Genomic DNA, 22937 nt, shown 5'->3' with positions numbered 1-22937 from the left:
TAAGGACATACACTGAGTTTTGCATAACCTTAGTTTATACTCACAACCTGACTTACAGCACAGCTATTTTTGAATCAACAAATTGAGCAGCAGTTTCACATGAGAGAAACTTTCCCTTAAACGTTTAATAAAACTCATGACAAATTGAGCTGCTTAGCCAAAAATTATTACTTGACATGAATTCCATAATTAAAATCAGGTAATCCTTTATCACATCTTGCTGTGCACTAAAAAAACCTGTTCTCAAAGAGAGTCTTTGAAATTAAGTAAGAGCATGAAAAATACAAGATGAAGCACTAAGAAAGCAAATCTTTAAAGGGTTTCTAGCAAGAGTAAAACCACCATCCACAAGCTGTAGCACAGCAAACAGCGTATTTCAAACAAAGAACAAAAAAGAAAAGTTGCAAATGCAGATAATGCAATATTTAAGAAGCAAAACTACCTAACGAGTTACCAGAGACAACATACATATGCAGCATTTCAGAAACAACTAGTTCTGCAGTCATGGTTATGTGGTCAAAGCATTTCCTTAGTGTGTGCACACAGGGTGTGCAGCTGCCCCCAGATGTAAGGACACCCTCCCTCGTACCCACCGTGATGGCATCGCTCCAACCACAAGAATGGAGCTCGAGTGGTTGGTGAGGTCACCAAAACACTGCAGTGCATTGTGCACATCTCCATTTTTCTAGAATATGGCATTTTTTTAAACTTGAATTAGTGCCGAGTTTCTGGCTAACAGACTGTACAGCTATGTCCCTAAGAAACTGGATCTAACTCTCCATTTTCTAATTACTAAACTCCAGTTGCTGAGACACCTCCACTACCCAGACACCGAAGGGAACTTGTGTGCTCACAATATGGAAAGATTAATGCACGAGTAAAATTCTGCAGGATCAGCACCTTGGTGTGTGGTCAGAGTACTGAAGTATTTATTTTTGTCAAGTTTATTGAGCACCTAGAAAAATCCCATTATAAATAAAGCAGCATGCTCTTAATAAAACTTGACATGCATGGTAAGTTTTCAATTTATAATGGGGGTTATATACATATTTTTTTTATTTTAACTCCGTGTTTTAATATGGTTTCATACATCCATATATTTACTTCTCTTGTATTTATTCTCAAACTAAAAAAGCTCCTCCATTTATTTCCTAAATGCTAAAAGAACTACAGGTTTAAAAACTTGTTTTTATGCTGAGAAATCTCATACTGAAACAATCCATTTACACTGAAAAACGCCAACTTCAGGCTCCATTAATTACACCACTGCAAAATTTCTAAATGGTCACAGAAGCAATAAGCAAATATCCCATGAAACGTTCCCAGACAAGCATCATTTTCCAATCTATTGAGCTCACAGTTCAAAAGGCTCAAGTGCTATTATCAGGCTATGCTCAACCAACATTTGCAGGTTGTAGTCAATAGAACTTTTGTATTTAGGAGCATCTGAAGACTTGACTCATAGCTAATTAAAATTCAGGTTAGCAAGTTTAACTTTCAACTGTTAACAGTTCCTTCTGTTCTGAGGGATAAAATAAATAAATAACCAAACAAATGCTTATTTTAGTTACTGAAAGTGCCTAACTTCTTGTTGCCAATTATTTTTAAAACTGAGTCAATTTTGAAGACAACCAAGAAAAAGTTAATAATTCATCATTAGCCTGATCCTGTAAACACCTGATTACACTGTAAATTTGAAGAAACTACTGTCTTCAAGAGGAAAAAATACTACAGTTAATAGTTCCTGCTCTATCTTACACTTTTTCTGGTATCCATAGTTTTTTAAATCTAGTGCATATTCTCCTGGTAGTTTTGAGTTCCTCTCCTTCTCTCTGGGTATCTTATACCCAGATATTTATCTACAGATTTCCAGCTCCCACCAGCACAGCTAAAAAAAATCACAAGCTATAAAAAGAGTTTCTAGCAAATCATTAATTTGATTTGAAGCACTTATTTTTGATGTAAGTACTTCCATCATTTCATCTTGATTCATATTTGTAATGTCTGCTGCAGTGTGGCACTTATTAATTAAACTGATTAAGGATCTTCAGCTGTACCATAGGCCCTCCACTCTTCCACCCACTTTGTTCCTAAGTGTCATTAACCTCTAGGAAATGTCCTCTTTGTTGGTTATTATTGTTTAATTATATGGTATAGTTATGTCGTCACATCTGTGAAATACAACCTCCCATAACAACACAGCTGTGGAATATGATACTCCTGCCCAGCAGTAAAATCCTGGCTACAGCAGATAATCCACACACACCACGATGATGGAGGAAGTGATACAAAGATTTTCAAAAGCCCTCGATTTTGAGTAGGGCTGTTGAGACAGGAGGTAAGTACAGCCTTCAAGAGATGTCTCGAACTCCCCCTTTCCTTCCTTCCCCACCCCTCCTGACGAGATCTTCCGTACATTTCAGGAATTACTTCTAAACTTAGAAAAGAGAAGTTCTATACAGAAATAGTGAAGTGAGACAGAACCTCAGAAAACAGAATTTATGAGCTCAGCAACTATTTTTTAGCCAATTGTATGAACTAAACTGAAAGACACTTTTTCCTGGAACCCTCTGCTTCCATTCATGATCTCATGATGCACAAGCATTTCCTTTGCTTGTAATGTAACAGCAGCAGTGACTGCAGTGGTCCAAAGCAAACAGCACTTTGCACATTTCTGCCGTCCTTTGCAGGTGTGGAGGGGGAAAAAGGGAGGACAACCATGCAAACAATTGGTTCTTAAAATATTACCAGCAAGAGCTCCCCACATCACAAGGACCTCCCTCTAAAACACTGAATGGAATGATCACTAATTCCTGAAACTTAATATAAACTGTACATCCTGCTGGTACACAGAGAAGGTGTGGCTGTATCAAACAGGGCAGGAGTGTTACCAAAATATGCAGAAAACATCGTGTAAAGTCTGTGTACTACAACCCGTCCTCACTCTGTCCTCCTGACATCAGCTGGCAGGAAGTACACAGGTTTCTCTACAGAAAAGAAATGGCACTTTGTGTTTACTGGGGAGAGGAGATTTTTGTGTGTGTGCAAGTGAAGAGGGTGACTTGGAGGGAATCGTCTGATTTTTCAAGAGTGGAGATAATGAGAAAACAGCAGAGTTTCAAGCCTCAATCAAGACTGTGTACACCAAGCTTCAACAAGATTTTCTTCTTCCTGGTCTGGGTTACAAACCCTTGACTGGCCAGTAAGGAGTTGTTTACCTGACAGAAGCAAGGGGCCAAATTCCTCTAGATTGATGCAAAACATTTTCCTACTCTGGAAGTCAGAAAGGGAGGAGCACCAAGTTTATTTATGTAGCTCAAACAGCAGCCAAGCTATGAGGATGCCTTATTGTGTACAGTTCGTAAGTGTACATTAAACTCCTCCCTTTAAAGGGATGCAGAAGGAAAGTTGCCATTCCCACTCCAGGAGTCAGGAGCAAAGGGGACAGAAATAAGCAACGAGGTTGCTGGTTGACATAGTTTTCTATCACAATGCTTATAATTAACCAAGTGAAGAAACAGAATGGCAGGGAGGAGAGAGCTTGCACAGACACCAGAGCCAGAGGGAATGACAACAGAAGTGCCCAGGGCTTCAGGTGGTCTTGTTTTACAAAGCCAGATTAATTAAACAGACACTAAAGGACATCTCTTATAGAAAATGAAACACATTACAAACCAAAACGCCTCAGAGAGTGAGCAGCTAGGGAGCTATAACTAAATTACTAAATACAAAATGAAGCAGCCTGCAGAGGAAATGAGTAATTAAAAAACCCTCCCCTGAGCGACAGGCTGGCAAGAGAGGGATAACTCCAGGACCCTGGTGCTGGAGGTAAACAGTACCAAAGCCAAAACGTGACAGATGCAAAGAGATGTTTTGTACAAACAACAAACCCCCGGTCTCCTGCCTTTACAGTGCGTTTCCACTCCGAGAGGGCATTAGGCACAGTCTGTCTGGTACAACCTGAGGAGATGCACACAGGAATTACATCACCCACCACTACCATGCTGCTGCCCTGGGGTGAAGCACTGCAGTTGCTGGACAGTACTCAGCAACCATAAACAATGTTTTCAGAGGAAGAAATAGCTTAACATCAACCTCGTTCTTCTTTCTGCAAGAGAGTCTAACAGAACACAGACTCTGGTAGCATAGCAAACCCTTCTGCATCCTTCTCCCGTTCCTTAAGGAAGCAAAGACACCTTGGGCACCTGCTGTCCTGGTGAGCAGCATCACTCCCAGCCTGGCCTGACTCCTTTTTTCTGCTGCTCCAGAGAGGCACCAGGAACACCACCTAACCTGCCAACCCTTAAGTAAGCACTCTGGCAAAGTGGTTTCCAACTTTTTCCACTAGATCTTTTCCAACGAAGACAAGCCTTGGGTGTAGCAAGTTCTAGCCCACTGAGAGTCCCTCCTTCTCTGTCTTTTTGAAACCCTTAAGGGCCACCAGTTGAACATGAGTCTGTCTGCAGGCAGGCATGGAGGACGATGACCATGGGGGATACCCTGCAGTGAGGGGCTCACACTTCTTCACACTTTTTCCCCAGGCATGGTTCCCGCAGAGTGAGCAGCCCCAGTCCCGATGAACACGATCCCTTTGTCAGCCATGGACAGCAGCAAGGCCGGGAAGGCGAGGACATCCCTTGTTGATGCTGAAGTCGTCAACAGGCAGATGTCCCTCACTGCCACCTCAGGCCCTCCACCAGGTGAGTGTCCCTCACCCACTGTGACCAGCTTCAAGGGAGGGGACCTTAACTGTCCCTTCAGGCTCTCCGTGAGCAAGGAGATCCCTCACCGCTATCTCAAGCCCTCCACCTTCTTCAGAGGCAGACCCTCACCATGCCCTCTGACCCTTGGTGGGCAGGGGGATCCTTGACCCCTGTTTCCTTCATCAGCTGTGGCCCCTCACCATCACCTCAGGCCCTTCTCCTGGCAGACCCACATCCCCTGCATGGGACACAGGCAGCTCACCGTCTGCGCGGTGGGGCGAGGGATCCCCTCGCCGTCCCCTCCTGAAGGAGCTCCCGCTCCGCCCAGCCCCACGTCCCCTCCCCGGGACAGAGGGTCCCTCTCCGGCCCCTGGGGCCGTTCCTGCCCTGCGGAGCGGGCCCGGCCCCGCCGCCCCCGGCCCCCGGCACTCACTGCGGCGGGAGCTGCAGGGCCGGGCCGCCGCGGCGCTGGAAGGCGCCGTCCACGAAGACGCCGTTCTTGCCAAGGCAGCGCAGGTAGAAGTGCGGCTCCTGGAAGCTGAGCTGCAGGTGCCGCCGCGAGATGAAGCTGGAGTGCCCCATGTTGACGTCCACCGAGCCCTGCGAGGAGTTGCGGCCTATGGTGACGGCCGGCTGCCGCATGAGGAACTCGAACTCGCGGCCCTGCAGCCGCGCCAGCACCGGCCCGGCGCAGGCGGCGGGCGGCGCGGCCGGGGGCGGCGGCCCGGGAGGGGGCGCGGCGGCGGGGCTGCAGGGTGCCGAGCGCAGCGCCAGCAGAGCCCGCGCCCCACTACTGTCCTCCCCGACTTCGGCCATGTTCCCCGGCAGCGAGCGAGCCAGCGTGCCGGCCTCCGGGGCGGGGCCGGCGGGGCGGGGATGGCGGGGACGCGGGGCGGGGCGGGAGCCGCGCCGGCCGCTGCCTCCCCCGGCAGCTCCGCCGGGCGCGGACGCCCCGCCGCCGTCCGGGGCGCGGGGCGGGGGCGGCAACGGCGGCCGCGCGGCGCCGCCTGCGGGCCAGGGCGGGCAGCGCAGCGCAGCGCAGCGCGGGCAGGTGTGAGGGAGCGGCCGCGGCCGAGGGGCTCCCGGCGGTTAAACCGCTCTGTGCCGGCCCCGGGGCCGCATCGCCGCACTAACAACCCCCCGAGCCGCGGGGATCCGGGCTTTCTGTGGGCAGGGGCAGGTCCACCCCACGGCCCGGTTCTGGTCACTGACATGGGCTTGGTTCAGTGGCCTTCTGCTGCCTCTACATGGAATCCCAGGATGGTTTGGGCTGGAAGGGACTTTAAAGATCACCCAGTTCCAGCCCCTGCCATGGGCAGAGACACCTTTCACTACCCCAGGTTGCTCCCTGTCCAACCTGGCCTTGGACACTTCCAGGGATCCAGGGGCAGCCACAGCTTCTCTGGGCAACCTGTGCCAGGGCCTCCCCACCCTCACAGGGAAGAATTTCTTCATAATATTTCACGTAAGTTTCCACTCTTTCAATTTGTACCCGTTACTCCTTGTCCTATCACTGCAGTTCCTAACAAAGAGTCTCTCTCTCCGAATCACCTCATTAACAACTCCCTGTGCTGGAGAGACACCCCAAGCCCAAACCAACCTGCTCCAGGCTTTCTGTGGGGCAGGGACACATCCATCCTCTGGCTGGGGTCTGGTCTCTGACATGAGCTGGGTTCAGTGGCATTTTGCTGCCTCTCCATGGAATCATAGAATTTTGGCTTGGAAGAGACACTAAAAACTCATCTGGTTCCACACCCCTGCCATGGGTAAGAACACCTTCCACTAGACCAGGTTGCTCCAAACCCCATCCAACCTGGCCTTGAACACTTCCTTAATAACCCTGGACTGTTTGCCAAGGCTTGCTGAAGGGGGAGATTCATCCCACATACACAAAGGTGTGAGGTTTGAAACACCTTAACGCACTTTCATAGAGTTTATATATATATATAAACAGATACACTCATATATGAGTGTATGTAATCATGCAGTGCTTTTATATAGCTTTATACTCACAGTTTTTCATTATAAGGGACTGTGTAGGTTGTTTAGCTTGCATTACAGCATTTCTTCAAATTACTTTTTATATTTCTGTATGATTATGTATTATATTTATATCTATATTTATATTAATGATAAAGGTCATGCTCTTTCCCAAAACAGCATGTATTTGGCTCATGTATATTCAGCACTATACACACATATCCATATATACATATATCCGGATTAAACAGATAAAATGTTTCTGTATAGGTTAGCTGGTGATACTTTGCAGAATCCTGAATAGTTAAGTAATCAGAAAATACAATGAATTTGAGAAACTTGGGAGAGGGAGCAGCTGTAGTTTTGTATTACTTCAGCTTGTGTGGGGAATGTGTCAGCTCGTAGCAAGGCTGCTCAACAGCTTCAAGGAGATGGGGAAAAAAAATCCCATAACTGGTCAAAAGTGCAGAGCAAATTTCAGCAATGAAAACTGTAATTAAACGAGCTGGAATTGGTCCAGGACCACAAGGTTAACATTCCTCTTCCTGGAACATCTTCCCTGAGATGTTTAATGACTGCTGAGCAGTCGGGACCTGTGTTAGACATCTCACCCGAGACACCATCTTCAGTAAGGGCTCTTTGCCTCTGCAGTTCAATACCAGCCGAGAGGAAGAGAGAAAAGCACCGTCTAACAAAACGCCAATCCCACTTCCTCCACACCAATGTCAGCTCTGCAGTGAGATTCAGCCGAGCTGGGCACAGAAAAAGGTTGCAGGAGAGAGAGGAAAGGCATCCACAGAGGGGGCGTGGGGAGGAGGGAGGTGGTCTGAGCTGTGATCTGGGCTGTCTGCCTGAGCTCCTCTCCTGCCCCAAACTGCTTGTGGCCAGAAAGCAAAATGTGGCCATCAGGTAGAGCCAGAGCCACATGCTGCCTGACAAGAGCTGGCTCAAGCTTTTACTCCATCCACCCCTGGATTAGTGTGCTGTTAGCTGAGCTTAAAAAGGGACCCAAGCTGGTAGGCTGTTGAGTGGCAGCAGGCAGGGTGAGACCTTTTATCGGAGCAGCCTGACCTGTCAAAAAAAAAAAAAAAAATTAGAAGAGAAAAAGAAAGCAGCACCAGAGATTTACATTCATGTCTAAAGCTTTTCTAAAATCCCAAATTTGACCAGGAGGGCTCTGAAAGGATCAGGCATAGATAGGGTGAGGCTGTTGCCAGATGTTGTCAGTAACTGTTTCTAGGGCTGCCTGAGAAAACACATTGCGGGCAGGCTGGGTCAGGGCAGGAGCCAACCCCCTATGGGCAGGAGTGGGGCCCTGGTTCCAAACACAGGAGGTGCAGGGAAGCCCCGTGTGGCCGTCTGATGTGGGGCCAAGAGACGTGTCACTGCAGGGCTGGGTCCTGTTACTGCTCCCACATTCAATACAGGCTACAGATTTCTGCAGCTCCAGTTAGGGAATAACCCCAGGGCTGACACACGAGGCTGGCTGTGAAGATCCTTGCCCTACTCAAAGGCTTCCCAACTGCTCAGGGCAGAGCTGGTGCAGCATCGCTGCTCCAGGGCTGTGGAACTGGTGGTGTCAGTGGGCATGTCCACATGTGCCATGGTCATCTGTGGCCACTGGAACACTCCTGCCACACCAACGGATGAGATTTTTTCAAACAAGTCTTTTCCTTTCTACTTGGAAATTTCTTCTGGGTGGCATTTGCTGCTTAAGCCAGCACCACTGCCCTGAGATAAATCCCAGCTTCATGCACAACGTGATCAAGTGGTGTACAGAAACAGGATTCCTCTGAGCTGCCTGGTGGGTTGTGCTTAGCACCATGTCTCAGCAGCCTGCCTGCCTGCAGCATCCTTTCCCTAAGCTTTTAACAGAGGACTCTGCTTGCAGCCTCCAACGCTCTGCTCAGCTCTAATCTGCCCTGCAACAGCATCAAACCAAGGGCCCTTCAGCCACGGGAACGCTTTGTGCTCCTCCAGTCAGCTAATCCTGCTTAAAGTCAAGCCGGCTGCCCCGGTGTAAATGCCTGATGTAGACGCACTCAAGATTGTTTGAATTAAGTTTATCTCGCCCTGCATGGCTGGATTGACTTTATAGTGGTTTGTTTTCCTCGGCGGGGTTTTAGATGGATGTGTCAGCAGACGTGGCCAAACTTCCTGACTCTGTGAATTGCCTACCAAAATATTTGGATGGCCAGGAGATGCCAGCCAGGTTTCAAGAGCTGTAGGGAGCCAAGAATAGTCCTCGTGCCACCTGAGATGTGGGTGTGGGAATGGCACCTTGGCCATCCCTGGCCATCCAAGCTGTCCTGCTGCTGCCAGAACCATGCTCAGGCACTACTGTGATGTGACACCAACACAAGCACATGTAGAAATAATCCCTCCTGGCACTTTGTAGAGACACCTTGAGCCATTTTGAGATGCTGCCCTGCCTCACCTTTCTGTGCAACAGGACAACCCGAACTGGGAGGAGAAATCAAACATTCAAACAAAGCAGCTGTGAGAGCAGAAAATAGCTGGGATGGAGTCAGGGTTACTCAGAGAGTGGTGTGAAACCCAACTGTCCTTTGTCAAATATTTGTTTGGCTGTGTGTCATCGCTGACTGTCTCAATACAGCAAGAATCTGTTCCATGCTATCAGTTGTGGGCAAATGAATGTAATGGGTTGTTATGGTCACCCAGATACCACTGCATTGGGCAAACACAAATCTTGCAAAAATAGTGATAAAAGGGCACGTTTCTGCATTTATCTGCTGGATGGCGTCTGCTTAGAAACATTGAGTTTCTAGAAGTGAAATGCTGCATTTCTGTGGGGTTTCATACGGCTGTTGCTCACTCTTCTGATGCGTGACACTGAATACATATTTATCAAGCCCCAATTCAGCAAAGAATCTGCCTGGCTTCAGCACTGCAGGAAATCTGTTCTACCCCCAGACCAAAGCATCACTGAAAAGCAGCTTCGACAGAAAGGAATGATGAGAGCGTCACACTGGGCGGGAGCCACTTGATGTATTTACCCAGCAGCCAGACGACACATTGATGCTCACAATGAAAGGCAGCCTAATGTGCACAGCTCTGACCTGGGAAGGAGGAGGAGAAGAGTGAAGGAAAGCAATTACTCTAAGGAAAAGAGAGTCTGCTGTCTCTGTGCCAGCCCAGTCCAGCATTTCTCCTGAGCATGGTGCCAATCTAATGGGGTTAATGGTGATAAGGCTTCCACTGATGTAAGTGCGCATCATTAGCAAGCAAGCAGAGACTTCAGCACCTGCATCGCACAAACACTTTGATTAAACACAAAAGAAGAGGGCAGTGTTCCCTCAAATTCCAGCCCATCTCTCCTCTCACAACACTTTTTCCTTTCCCTTCCCTCAGCCATCAAGTAGGTTTTAAACGCTGTTGTGGTTTTTGTCCAAACTGATTTGAAGCAGTGTAAGTGATGAGCAATGTGCCCTGTATCTGTGGAGCTGCTTTCCCCAGCACACCTGGGCTCGGGAGCAGCCTCACTTCTTTCTCCAGCTGGGTGGGTTTTAATTCAGCTTTGTGTCTCAGGGAAATCACCATTATGTGATACAGGAACAAAAAGGGGGCTGCACTTATACGTGTCTGGTAGGATTTTCTTCTTAACCAAGCAGCTGCAAGAAGTTAAATAAAATTCATTGTTTTGAAATATATTCAGGCACATCACAGTATCTGTCTGATGTACACACACACACTTGCACGGTGTCTAACTCAGCCTCCCATGGGATTTCTACCTGTTTTCTCAATTCTGTTGAAGGATCTGTGCTTTCAAGCTCGATCCTTATGTCTCTCAGTGATGACCCTCGTGCCTGATCTGGGACAACCATATAAATGTCCCTGCCTGCCAAAACTGCAGCCACGGCATAGATCTCTGACTGGGAGGACACATGCAAGCTCGCAGTGGCATTGAGGATGTGACCTGGCACTGAGGGTTTGGGGAGCACAGCAGCAGCCTAATCCCCTCTGTGACACCCATAAATACCTTCCCTCAGTCAGAACAACTTTACAGATCTTTCACGGTGGCTCTGAGACAGGTTTTAATCCAAATGGGCTGATAAGAAAGGGTTGGCCTGTGGAGGAGGTGATCCACTGATAGAGGAATTCTTTCTTCTTCAGAAGGTTGAAGAAAATAACACCAGTGAGTCAGAAATATGGTGGGAGCACTCACAGTCCTGAAAGCTCACAAAGGATGCAAACCCTCCATTTTTTCCCTAATGCCAATAGGTTGCTAAGCAGAAGGGAGCAGGATCAAAGAGATAAAAAGGCAGGCAAACATTGGGAGCTAATGCGAGGGGGCATCGCTCAAACCCTGCTTGTCTGGGCTGTCTCCTGCAGGGTGCTGTGTGCCCCGTGCTGGGTGCTGAGCAGCAGCCTTGGTGCCTGCAGAGGTAGGGCAAAATGAGATGCTGTGTCTGTTAGCTCCCTCCAAAGAGCAGCACAGCCTGCAGAGATTGTGCTTTCAATAGTAATGAATTTTTTTCATTTTTAAATCAGCTGTGATCCTGTTTACTGTAAACTCCAGCATGCTTGAAATGTTTCTATCACAGTTTATTTAGGCTTCAGAGATATTTTTTTTGAATCACACTTATCAAGAATATATTTTCACAGCAAGCTCTCTGAAATACAGTAAGGACCTGGGAGCATCTGATGCCCAGACTCTGCCATTTCCTAAGATACTATATGATCTGCTCATTCCCCATGCAGAAATGCTGTCACTTTTGTAGAACCCAAGCCAGCGCCTGTCTGATGTGTGATAACCCACTTAGGAAGGCCTTGAACAAGACTATTTGTTGTCAAGATACTTTTACAAAAGCAATACCATTTCACGGGTTGTAGTTAAAATAATTAATACAATTTACACTGCTCTGTGTGCTTTGAGCTTTAAACCTGCTTAGCTAACTTACTTTCATTTTGGCTTGAAACTTAGACCTGGGTGAAATGCACAACACAAGCCAGGTCTGAATTATTTGCTGTAGCTCTTTCTGAATGATCTCATTTTCTCACCATCCATAGATGTAAAGAGAGCAAAAAACACCACATACTTTTCAACAGCTGAAAATAACTGAACCAGTAAGTACAAAATCTGATACCAAACACAAAGCATTTCAGCCCAAAAGGAATATGGCTTTGGACTTTTATGAGCAACTGCACCGTGTAATGCCTGTTGCTGCTGAAAACAAGCTCCATGCATTGTCTGGAGGGTTGGAAGCAGCTGATCTTAAATATCTTTCTTTACAACCTGCCTGAGAAGCAAGAGGAGACAGAAAAGCTACAAAACTTGCCCTGTATTTTTACAAAACCTTTTAACAAAAAGCACAGGATGTGCATGTTTACAGTCCCAAATCTTATATCATGACCCGCACCTATGATGATGTATCTGTTGTGAGATGCAGCCAGTCTAATGTGCTGCCAACACCACGGTGGTCATGCCTGATCCCAGCATCCTTCCTCTATTTTCACAGGCATAAATCACACAGGGAAGGTCAGGGCAGTCTGGAATTGGTTCCAAACCCAGCATGCTGTGTGTGTAAACGGCCTCTTTGCTACATCACCTCTGTGCCATGACCAGCAGCCCGGACTCTGCATTATCCCAGCATTTGGAAATGGCTGCGTGCAGGTGCTTCTTCAACAAATTCTTCTCCTCCCCCAAAATAAACAGCCTCCTTTTCTCTTTTCATCAGCTATCCCCTATTAACGTCCTTGATATCAAAAATTTCCCTTCCAAATACAAAACCACTCCCACCAGGCCAAGTCATGCCAAGAAAATAAGGAAAATGACTGGATCCAGCCTTTCTCACACTGTCAAGGCTCCCTTCCTGGAGCATCCAAGGGATGCATGTACACAGTGAATACTCTTTTGGATGGATTAGAACTAAAGGAATGATGTGGTGGCTGATGTTCTTGTGGCTCTTTTTTTTCTCAAGTAAGAGGCAGGGGACCAAGGGCAGAGGTGAGGAGTCCAGTGCCCAGTCACAGACACAACCAAGGTGTCCAGGGATCCATGTGGGAAGAGCCCTGGACTTCAGCATCTGCAGAGCATCCCAGCAGAGGAAATTTGAGTTGCTGTGATCTATTCTTGGCTTTGGGTTATCCTTGAAGTAGGGACTAGCAAAGGCACTTGTAAACCATAATTGCTTTCAGTGGGACCTGAACGTCTTTTGGGATCACTGGAGCCTCTCAGCAGAGAGCAATGCTGCAGGAGGGACTCTCCTAAAAATATCCTGCTGCTCTGCAGACACCTCTAAAGCACTGAGCAAACCCAGCTTCTGTTTATATTTCCAGCATTAATGATGGTTCCCAGTAAAATCCTGGATTAAGTGTGAAAGTCTCTACTTTTCCCATCCTGTCCTCCCCTTTCTGGTTGGTTGCATTCATTAGGTGTTTTAGTGTCATAAGGACATTTGCTGTAAGTGCTGGGAAACACTGGATTTACAACCATCAGGGCCCACTGTCACCTTTAGAAAAACGTGCTGTAAACTGCTACTTACATTACTGATAATCCCATACTGTATTAAAAGTGAAAGGATTTTAAAAATCCGATTTATTTGTCCTTCAGCTTGGCCAGTGAAAAGAACCAATGAGATGTGTCTCACTTCAGTTTGAAGCACTTTTTAGCCACCAGTTCCCTCATGCTGATGAACTGGCTTTACAGGAAGGAGAGGACATGTTTACCTGCTTAAAAAATCCCACCTGTGCACCCTGGAAAGTGAAAAAAATTAAAACCTCTCCAAAAAAAGAGAGAGAGAAATAGGAAAGCATGAAAACATGTCTATTGATTTTCTTCTTATAAATACATGTTTTACAAAAATGAAGCTCTTGCTGAATTTGACCGAAGGTCATTCTTCATCAACAAAATAATAATCATGTGAGAACTTAATAGTGGAATCAAATTCAGTTTATGTTAACAGGAGATCACTATTATGGAGTAATCTTTGATGAGATTAGGGATATTATTTTCCTTTTCAAAGGTAGGATTTAAAACCCCCAACCACTAAAAGTAACTTATAGAAAGTTTGGGTTATGGGCAAAGTTTGCATTAGCCAAACTAAAAGATAAAAATAGGAACTCTGTAGCCTTCAGAAATGTTGGCTCTAACATAGATTCTAACCCCAAGGGCTTGTTATGCTGGGTTATTTGTTTGCTTGGGGCTAGAAAAGGAGAAACCAAGAGAAAGTGATTTGAAACAGATTTATGGATTTTTGTACCTTTACTTTCTCTATAGCTTAGAGTGGAATTGGGTGGATGCCAGCAGGTCTTAACTCCCTCCAGGTTCTCCAAGCCATCTTGGAGCCCCTGGTCCCTTCAGCCCCTTTAATTCCCAGCATCGCTCACCCTGGGGAGCGATCCCGGGCAATGGAGCCACCCAACATTAGGGTGGTACCACCGCTGCTTGTACTGAATCCTTTCTGCCCCATTCACCCAGAGGTTGTTTTCCCTCATAATTTCTTCCCATTAGAAGTTTGCTCAGAAGCCTGCAGCGGGCACACTGGCTGCCAGCATCCATTCCCTTTGGGATGTGCATGGTTGGAGCCTGGGCACAGCCACAGATGCCCATTTGTGCTGCCCATGGCATAGGGACCACCCCTGGCAGCCCTGGCTCCCAGGCTCTCATGCCAGACCTTATTGCTAAATGCCCAGCATGATAATTTCAGATTTTGTTTTTCCTCCCCCTTGCATCCTGGCTGTAATAAATTGGAGTGATATTGTCTCAGGCTTCCTCCATGCTTCTCCTAGAGCTTCTATCTAAAATTCAGCATTAGCAAAATGTGCCTCTGGAATAAGGCCTCATAAAATATTGTTAGGATTGCTAGGCAACCCAGAGGCATGTTGGGAGCTGAAAGGAGCCTTAAGTGGGCGTAGCATGCCTGCGCTGGAGTCTCTGATGAAAAAGAGAGGGCATTCTTTGTGTCTCCATGCTGGCAACACTTTGCCTTTGATTTTCTTTTGGAGAGAGGTTGAGATACACTGCTTCCAAATGCACAGAGGTACATATCTGTGTAATTGTTGCTGCGGTGGCCTCTAACCTCAGATTAATCAGCTGGATGAGAAATGCACCTATCCAGGGCTTTTCAATAGCAATAAAAGTAAAATGAAGTTTTTATGGCCATGAAAATACCCATATTCCAGCTGCTTGCATCTTCCAAGGGCTCATTTTGTGAGAAAGAGAGGCCATGCTCAATAAGAACTTGTTTTATGAGGCCACTGAGGCATTACCTCAACCCCTGCGCAGGCTGCAGTGGTGCTTAATGCAAACCGACTTTGGAAGGAAGGGAAACAAATAAGCACACAATTTATTGGCAGGGTCTAGCACAAGTAATCGGCTATTTGCAGATACACACACAGGAATTAAAGGAAAATTGAACTGGGCTTGCAAGAACTTTGGGAGGAATTACTGTAGGTGTAAATAGCGGGGGGTTACTGCTGATTTTGTTTGCTAAGAGGCTAAAGGGAGTTTCTGGTTTAGCCCTTCCTGCCTTCAGCTCGAGACCAGGGGATGCTGCCCCCAGGATCCATATCTCATCTCTCCAGGAACACCTTGGCTTGTCCAGAGGGTCTTAGCCAAGCAGGTTCCAGTCCCTTCTTGGGCAAATCTCCTGCTTTGCTTCCACCCCATGCCAAACCTCCAGCAGGCAGCACCATGCTGCACTTTCCTTAGAGGAAACCCTGGAAAAACACACACATGCTTTGCCAGCAAACACAGCACCCTTGTGACTGTGGCTGTCCTTGTGACTCTGGCTTTTGCTCCTTCCATCCAGCATTGCCAAAGGCAGGTCCTGGCAGCAGGTCCTGCAGGAGGTGGATGTGCCTCTGCTGAGAACAGCTGTCTGTGCCAGAAGCCAGCCTTCCAGCCACTCTGAGTGTGCAATTTGTTTCCCAGGGCTTGATTTAGCACATCATTTTCTGTTGAAACAGCCAGTGGCCAAGCTGACTAACACATCCATCTGCTCAGAGTTTGTCCAGCTCCTCCACAGGAAGGGCTGCTCCCACCAAATCCTTTCCAGCAGTTACAAACAGCTCCCCCTCCATCTCCAGCACTCTTGGGTGACTGAAATCCCTCATTCAGACACTCACAAATCCCACCCCGCTTTCCTCCTGTGCTGACACAGGGCTTTGTCTGCTCTGTTACTGGTGCAAGACATATCATCAGCACAAATGGGGGCATGGAAAATTAGTAGTGAGAGCAGGAGATGATGATTTTTGCTTATCCTTTGTCAGTAAAAGCATTCCTCAAGCATCCAGCACTCCTAGATATTCCCATACAATACTGAAAGGGACTGTTATAAGGTAGATATGCATTTCCCAAGACTATTAATGAATCTTCTTGTGAGGCTGTTGTTGGGATCAGCCATCATGGACATATTTAAAAGATGTGTAGATGTGTGACTTAGGGATGTGTTTCAGTGGTGAGCCTGGCAGTGCTAGATTAATGATTGGACTTGATGATCCTAAAGGTCTTTTTCAACCTAAATAATTCTACAATTCTATGACCCTTTCTGTTGGAAGCTGCTCTTGTGCTTGATCTTGGAAAACAGAGGACTGATGGGAACAAACCTCAGATTTCCACAGTATTACAAGGTTTCTTAGATAACTACACCCTTTATTTCTCATGTTCCTTTCTGGCCGGATTTAGCTTAGGAAAGAAGTCTGTGAAGTGTTTATTCATTCCTGGCAGTGAACTGGGTGATTTTTCTGCTCTGTTAACATTGCGGGTCTCATGATTGACATATTTCAATACCAAATGGCCCAGGCCAGAGCACTTGGCACTGCCACACACTGCCCCTCCAGCCAAAGGATGCTGGTGAGTCACGAGGAGCACAGTGGGATTTCTCCTCATCTAGGGCTCCTGTGATCTCCTTCTCCTTCCCCAGTCTCACGGCTCAGTTTTGGAGGCACATGAATTTGGGCCAAACCTGGGCTTTCTCACGGTTTTCTCAGCAAAGCTCCCTCTTCACAGTGAGCCAGAGATGAGCTGGTCCTCAACATTATTCTAGCAGTTATTTTAATAACAAAGGCGGCAGCTGGAAGTCTAAGAAGGATGGGAGCCAGGCACCTTAAGAAATGATAATTGCAGACTTGGAGCAGTGCTAAGAGTTAACAGAGAGATGTTTAATCCAATTCTCAGCTTCTATTTTAGGATCCTTTTAACTTTCTAAATCAAAAAAAAAAGGAAGAGGGGAGGGGAAGAAAAAAATAATCTCCATCACAGTCCAATTTCTTAAGCTTGTTCACAGCCCAAAGGTGAATTTTTGTTCATGTGAGGAGTTTGAAGAAAATCCATTCAGCTGTTTCAGGGGTTTCAGAGCATGAAAACAACATCTGGTTCAAAAATCAAAAATAAAGAGAAATTCCCTTTGCTCATCAGAGTCAAAATGGGTTTTGCTTTCACACCTCTGATTTAGTGTATCTTGAGCTGTCCCCTGGAGAAAGGTGGCCATTTCTGCATTGATTTGAAGGGGATGAAATTGTGTTGCAAACCCCACAAAAAATTGCAGTCAGCCAGACAGGAGGGCAGGTGATACTCACACCTCCGCTCCCATCCAGCCCAACACAACATGGGCCATGGCCACTAAATTGCCAATTTAATTCGCTGCACGGAGGTCCCCCACGGCCTGCTGCCTCCTTCGGGGTTTTTTTTTTTGGGTTGCGGTGTGATTTTGGAGCGTGGCTTGCTGTGCTCTGCGCTGCGCTATAGATGGCACTGCAGGATGGAAATTGCAGCCTCTCTGCTCTGGAATAACAACTCTGGGCTGCGGTGGCTCCTTGCAGTTTGTCCCGGGGGAGGAAACCAGCTCAGATCGCTAATTTCTGCAGCTCTGCCTGCAAATTTTATTCAGTTTTTTACCTGGTTATTAATATCAACACAAACATGACCGCCAGAACAGAGGGCAAACATGACAAGGAAGCTCTCTGTAAATTAAAAAACCACACAAATGTTCAAAATCCACTGTCAAATTTAGCCATCATGTTACAGCACAGGAATATTTTGCATTTCAAAGGAGGCAGGCAGTTGATTTCTCTGTACATCACATCTATGATAAGACTCTGCCTGTACTGAAGTTCTGCTGCTGTAAATGAAAGCATGAATCCTCTCATCGTCCCATCAGTATTTATAAGGACACTAAAATCTACCCAAATCTAACCATGTGCAGCAAATTTTTCTTCTCTCTTTGTAGAGTCCCCTGGAGTTCTGGGACTAAAAGTAAGAAAAGAAACAAAATCCAGCTCAAGTCTGCAGTAGGAGACGCAGTGCTGGCAGGAATAGGGATGCTACGGAAGAGATCAGGATGGGAAGTGAAGAATATCATAAGCAATTACAGCAAAATGCTTTTGGAAAATCCCTCCAGGTACCCAGGTGCATCTGTCGATGCTTAACCACCTTCAAAAATCTGGCCACCAGCCTGCTGCTCCAGATGTTAAAAAAGCCTCCAGCAATCAGAGAAGAGTAAAAGGTGTAAGAAAGACAAATTCCTTTTGCCATTGGCAAAATGAAAGAAAAACGCGACTATTTTAAGGATTTGTGTGGAGAAAACTGCAGACAATAAATACCAGAAGTTGTCCTTGTCTTCCTTTGGAAAATGAAGCTGGAGGAGGATCAGGTACCTGCAGAACTTTGTTGTTCCATTTCAGTGAACTATCCAAGAGCTCCCATTCGCCTGAGCTGTCCCAGGACCGGATGGATGAACCACTGCAGCCCTCTCTGACAAGGAGTTGTGAAGAACTTCTCTCTTACAGGAGTTTAATGTGATTTTACACATCAAGAGGATTCAAATGACAAGAATGAAGGGCAGTAGCCAACGTCATGGTTTGAGATTCTGATGAAACGATGTCCTGGCACATCCATCAGACCGTTCTGCTGTCAAGAGAACTCCCAACTCTGGAAGATGAGTGTGTTTTTCTTTTACAGTGTTGGAAAAAAAAAAGCAGGAAAAGAAGAAAAGCATCTGTCCTCAAACCTAACTACTACATAAATGTAACTTTGAGATGAGACACAGCTGGATACATGGGAGGAGGGCAGAAGTGCACCCAGCTCTGTCTGAAGGCATGGGAGTGGGGTGAATCCTGCACTGTGTGCAAGCAGACCTGGGACTCTGCAGAGCACAGCAGGAGAGACAAAACGAAAGGCTGAAGGAAGATTCATCCCTTGCCAGCAGCATATGTAGACTTTGTGTGCCAGTCCCTGTGCATTCATCTCAGAAAGGCAGATGCAGACGTGAGTGAGAGGGAGCAAAGTGTAAATCTGAGCCTGCATGGAAGGACGGACCACGGTGAGGATATTTGCTAAGGACAGGGCTGGGGGGATGCAGATGCTGATGTTGCCCAGGCAACACTCACTTTTGCAAGGCACCCCTTTGTCTCTCCTGATTTTTAAGTGTGGTTCTCACTCTAAAATGCAGATTCTCCAAGCTGTTAATAAGACTGATTATCTTCTAATGCTCTTCCCCTGTTTCTTTTCAGAGGCTGTTTGCAGCAGCACTGCTTGTGACTGGGTAACACAGGAAATTAGGAGCAGCTCCACAGCTGTGGCTGCACAGGGTGGGAGAGGAGATCTCTGGAGAGAGGCAAAGGTGAGAATTGGTGCTGGGGTGGTGGGTGCAAGACCCACTAAACTGCATTTCCCACCCCACTGAGCAAACTGTGGCTGTGAAGCCAGCAGGATTTAGAGCAAGGATGAGCCCTGACCGAAAACCTTGAGTTTATCCTTCATAAAGTCTTTTTTCCAACTTTCTGAGCCCTGATAAAGTTGCATATGGTGTTGCTGCTTTTGCTCTGTGCTGACTGCAAGGTTTCATTCCCAGAGCACAGGATTTAGTGCTGCACTATCTCCAGCCTACATTTGTGTGCTGTGGCCAGCGTTTGCTCCCTCCAGATTGCTTTCAAAACTCAGGGCTGTCATTTCCCAGGAAGCACTGGGGACAGTCAGTGTTTTCCCACCGTGTCTCATTCCCCAGGACGTTGTACCCTGGTTTTGCACTAATTATGAGATGCTGATCCCATTACTATGGAGCAAAATTGCCAAGTGCTGGAAAGAGCACAACAAAAACTGGTGGTGTGGTAAGCTTGAAGTGAGGTGGAAAAAATATCTGCTCTGTATGGGAGGCCTGGATTTGCTAAATGGACATGGCTGAGGTCAGTAAGGTGGAATGAGGAGAGCAAGACATTGTGACTGGCATGAAATTACCCTTCCTGATGAAAGGGCAGGCCAGAGATACTCAGGATGAATTGTGTCTCTGCACCTTCCAGCCAGAAAACAGGTCTCAAACACAGTGAGAGAGGAATCACAGCAAGCAAGAAACCTCATCTCCAAGTGTGGAGGTGGCACAGGAAGAAGTGGGGCAGCTGGAGAGATGTATTTGCATTTGGAGTGGGGAGAGATGAAAGCAGAGCAAAGGCAGGAGCTTTGCTGCCTTGTGAAAAGCCCCCAGATTTCTTCTTCACCCCAGCCGAGGCCAACAGCCCCTTCAGGCAATGTGACCTGCCCTGTGTGGGGGACAGAGCTGGCAGCAGCCAACTTGTTTTCTTTGTTACGTAGCATTTGGTCGCCCTATTTTGCTGCTTTCCCTTTGATGCAATGAGCCTGTGGGGAATAAAGCTCAGTGGGAGATTGCTTACGTGGTTTCTAACCCATTCGTTTCTTTTATTGGCTGTTGCCTCAATAGGAAAAGAAGAAGAAGAAGCAGAAGAAGAAAAAGAAGAAGAAGAAGAAGAAAATCAAGGAAAAGTAGTTCAAGGTGTGAAAAATTCACGTAGCAGAAAATATATAAAAAGTTATTGGCTCTGTCCCCCTTGGCTCCAGCCTCAATCTTATCACCATGCTGTGCATTTATCCTTCTATTATTACCCATTATGACAGGGAAATTCTAGCAAGTTCTATGCAAAAAGCCAGCCCACTCCTTTCCCCTCCACAACGAGAAACCAGCCTGGCTTGAGCTCACATCGTTGGCATCTGATTTCAGCCTAGCAGGGTGTTTCAATACCAATAAACATCTTGTTTTCATGTGAAGAGCCGCTTCAGCTACATTCTTTCCCATCTTTTGTGAGCATCCAAGGCTCTGTGTAAAACTTTTTATTGATCACATAAATAGCAGCTCTGCTTCCCTACAGGCCCTGTCTCCACAAAGTGTTTTGATATCTGGAGAATGAAAGGTTCAATAGAAAACTGATTCCCTCAGCTTCCTGGGACTCTGAACACAGGCTGCTGGTTTCTGCTCTCCTTGGCAGAACCGGGTCTGGGGAGCAGGGTGAGGGAGCAGGGAGAGAAAGGCTTGGCTTGTTCTGGCTGTGTGTGAGGCAGTTTATACACAGACACACTTTGTCTGCAACAAAGGCAGAAGTAAAGCCACTGTGCAAAGAGCTGGGAGCAATCATTAAAGATTTAATTGGTCTGAAAGCTTCCTGAAATACTAAGGAGACCTTTAATACCTAAACCACACAACTCGGAGCGGGAAGCCTCCCAAGCTGGAAGGCACGGCTGGCTTTGCTGCCTAGGGACATTGGTATCGTGTGGTGGGCAGTCACTTGCCCTGCTGCCATGCTAAGGAATTCCCCAGGGATGAGATGCCCAGTGAGGAGCAGCTCCATCACATCCCTGGAGAAACTGTCTCACGTCTCACAAGCAGAGACTGAGACTTCTCCCTGCATTCCTGCAAGGCACTGCTGAGGTATGGCAAAGGACTGCCCCGAAATCCAAAACCCAGACGAGATCCTTCCCATCCACATCCTGCCTGTCAGAGCCATTGCACTGTCACCTTTTGTGCAAATGAAATACAAAACCTCCTCAGCTGCAGCCATGCAGAGCTCACGGGGAAGAAGATTAATGGGAGCTACAGGGGAGCCTCATCAGTCCTTGTTGAGGAATCAGAAATCCCAATCGAAGCCTGCCGCGGCTCATGGCGGTGTGCTGGCACAAATTTGACCTCGTTTGGATAACGAAGGGCAGATCCTGTTTGGAGCCATCTCAGAAAGCCTTTGTGACTGTGTGTTTATCACACCAGGCTGAAAGGGCGCCGGGGACTTTGCTGACCTTGCTGCTTGCAGGTGGCAGAGTGTGACAGCCCCGGAGCCAGCCGGGCTCTGCCTGTGGCTTCTGGAAGAGCCACGATGGCAGAGGCAGTGCCTGAAGCCTTCTGTGGCTGGAGGGGCCCAGCCCAGCCCAGCAGCCTGGGGCTGAGCCACCAGCAGATGCCCTTGACAGGTATAAAGGCCCCTCTCAGCTCAGATGCTGCACTCGCAATTAATTTGAAAGTAATTACTTGAGATCCACATGCCTTGGGGGAAGGGAGTGTTTGAGGTGTCTGTGCTCAGCTCTTGGGGCCACAGAACAGACTCCCTGAGGTCCTACCAGGTCCTTTGTGGTGACCTTAAACTTTCCTTGTCCGTGGAGAAAAAGATACTGAAGTATTTGCAGGCTGGAATTGGGTGGCCAAGCCAAACCCTAACACCTGTTTCACCTCAAGTACCTAATCCTAAGTACTCAGAAAACCACTTCTCAAAGCCTCACCTACAAGAGGGGACAATGGTGGTTTATGGGGTTTTTGGTTTGCTTTGCAATTAGAAATTTTTGGGATTTTCAATAGTTTTTCTTACAGGGAAAATCCACTTGCAAGCTCAAAGGTGAAGCTTGTTCCCACACCAACGTTTTCCCTCCTCTGCTTCTCATACAACTTTATTTGTGGGTTGCTGATAATGAAAATTCCACTGCTATTGATTTTTTTAAAAACATATATAGCTTCGAAACACTGTAGATATTGCATGGACTTTGGAACAAGATAAGAAGAGGTAATCACATTCACAGTATCTCAAGCACTTTAATTAATCTGGACAGCAAACTCTAGCTCTGCTCCTAGAGCAGACCGACTACATCTCCTGAATATTCTCATTTTCTATGCAAATGCATAGATACTGGAGGTAATTCAGCACCCCACAGGGATCTAACTTCTGACACATTACTTTTATAAGAGAAAATTGTCATGGCCCTGCTTGTTTGAGACTGACTGCTGCACAGCTCTGTGGAATGGGCTGGAAAACAGAGAAATACAGGCTTGACTTCTGCTAAAATAGTGAACAGTCTCCCTTTCTCAGAACAACCTTACGGTGGAGCAAAACTGTCAAGCTGTAAGAATGTACTGCAGAGGGAAAATAATAAAGATCAGAAAATGAGAGGGTTATGGTCCAGCTTCCCAGAGACCTAATTCTGGAAGAATTGTCCCTGTGCGTTTGTTCTGGGGTTCCAAAAGA

The 22937-nt window shown here is 46.8% G+C and overlaps 1 protein-coding gene across 1 annotated transcript in view; it reads right to left on the bottom strand.

The window, feature by feature from the left end:
* The window catches only part of FOXK1 (forkhead box K1), a 55769-nt gene extending 50224 nt beyond the window's left edge, over positions 1 to 5545 (bottom strand). Inside the window, exon 1 of the mRNA XM_032125710.1 lies at positions 5137 to 5545. Coding sequence (XP_031981601.1) covers positions 5137 to 5519 — 383 coding nt within the window. The 5' untranslated portion in view covers positions 5520 to 5545. The remainder of the gene's footprint in view (positions 1 to 5136) is intronic.
* Positions 5546 to 22937: the final 17392 nt, after the last annotated feature.

This window comes from Corvus moneduloides, chromosome 16 (assembly GCF_009650955.1).
Source record: "Corvus moneduloides isolate bCorMon1 chromosome 16, bCorMon1.pri, whole genome shotgun sequence".
Classification (NCBI taxonomy): domain Eukaryota; kingdom Metazoa; phylum Chordata; class Aves; order Passeriformes; family Corvidae; genus Corvus; species Corvus moneduloides.
This window is presented reverse-complemented; position numbering and strand designations above follow the sequence as displayed.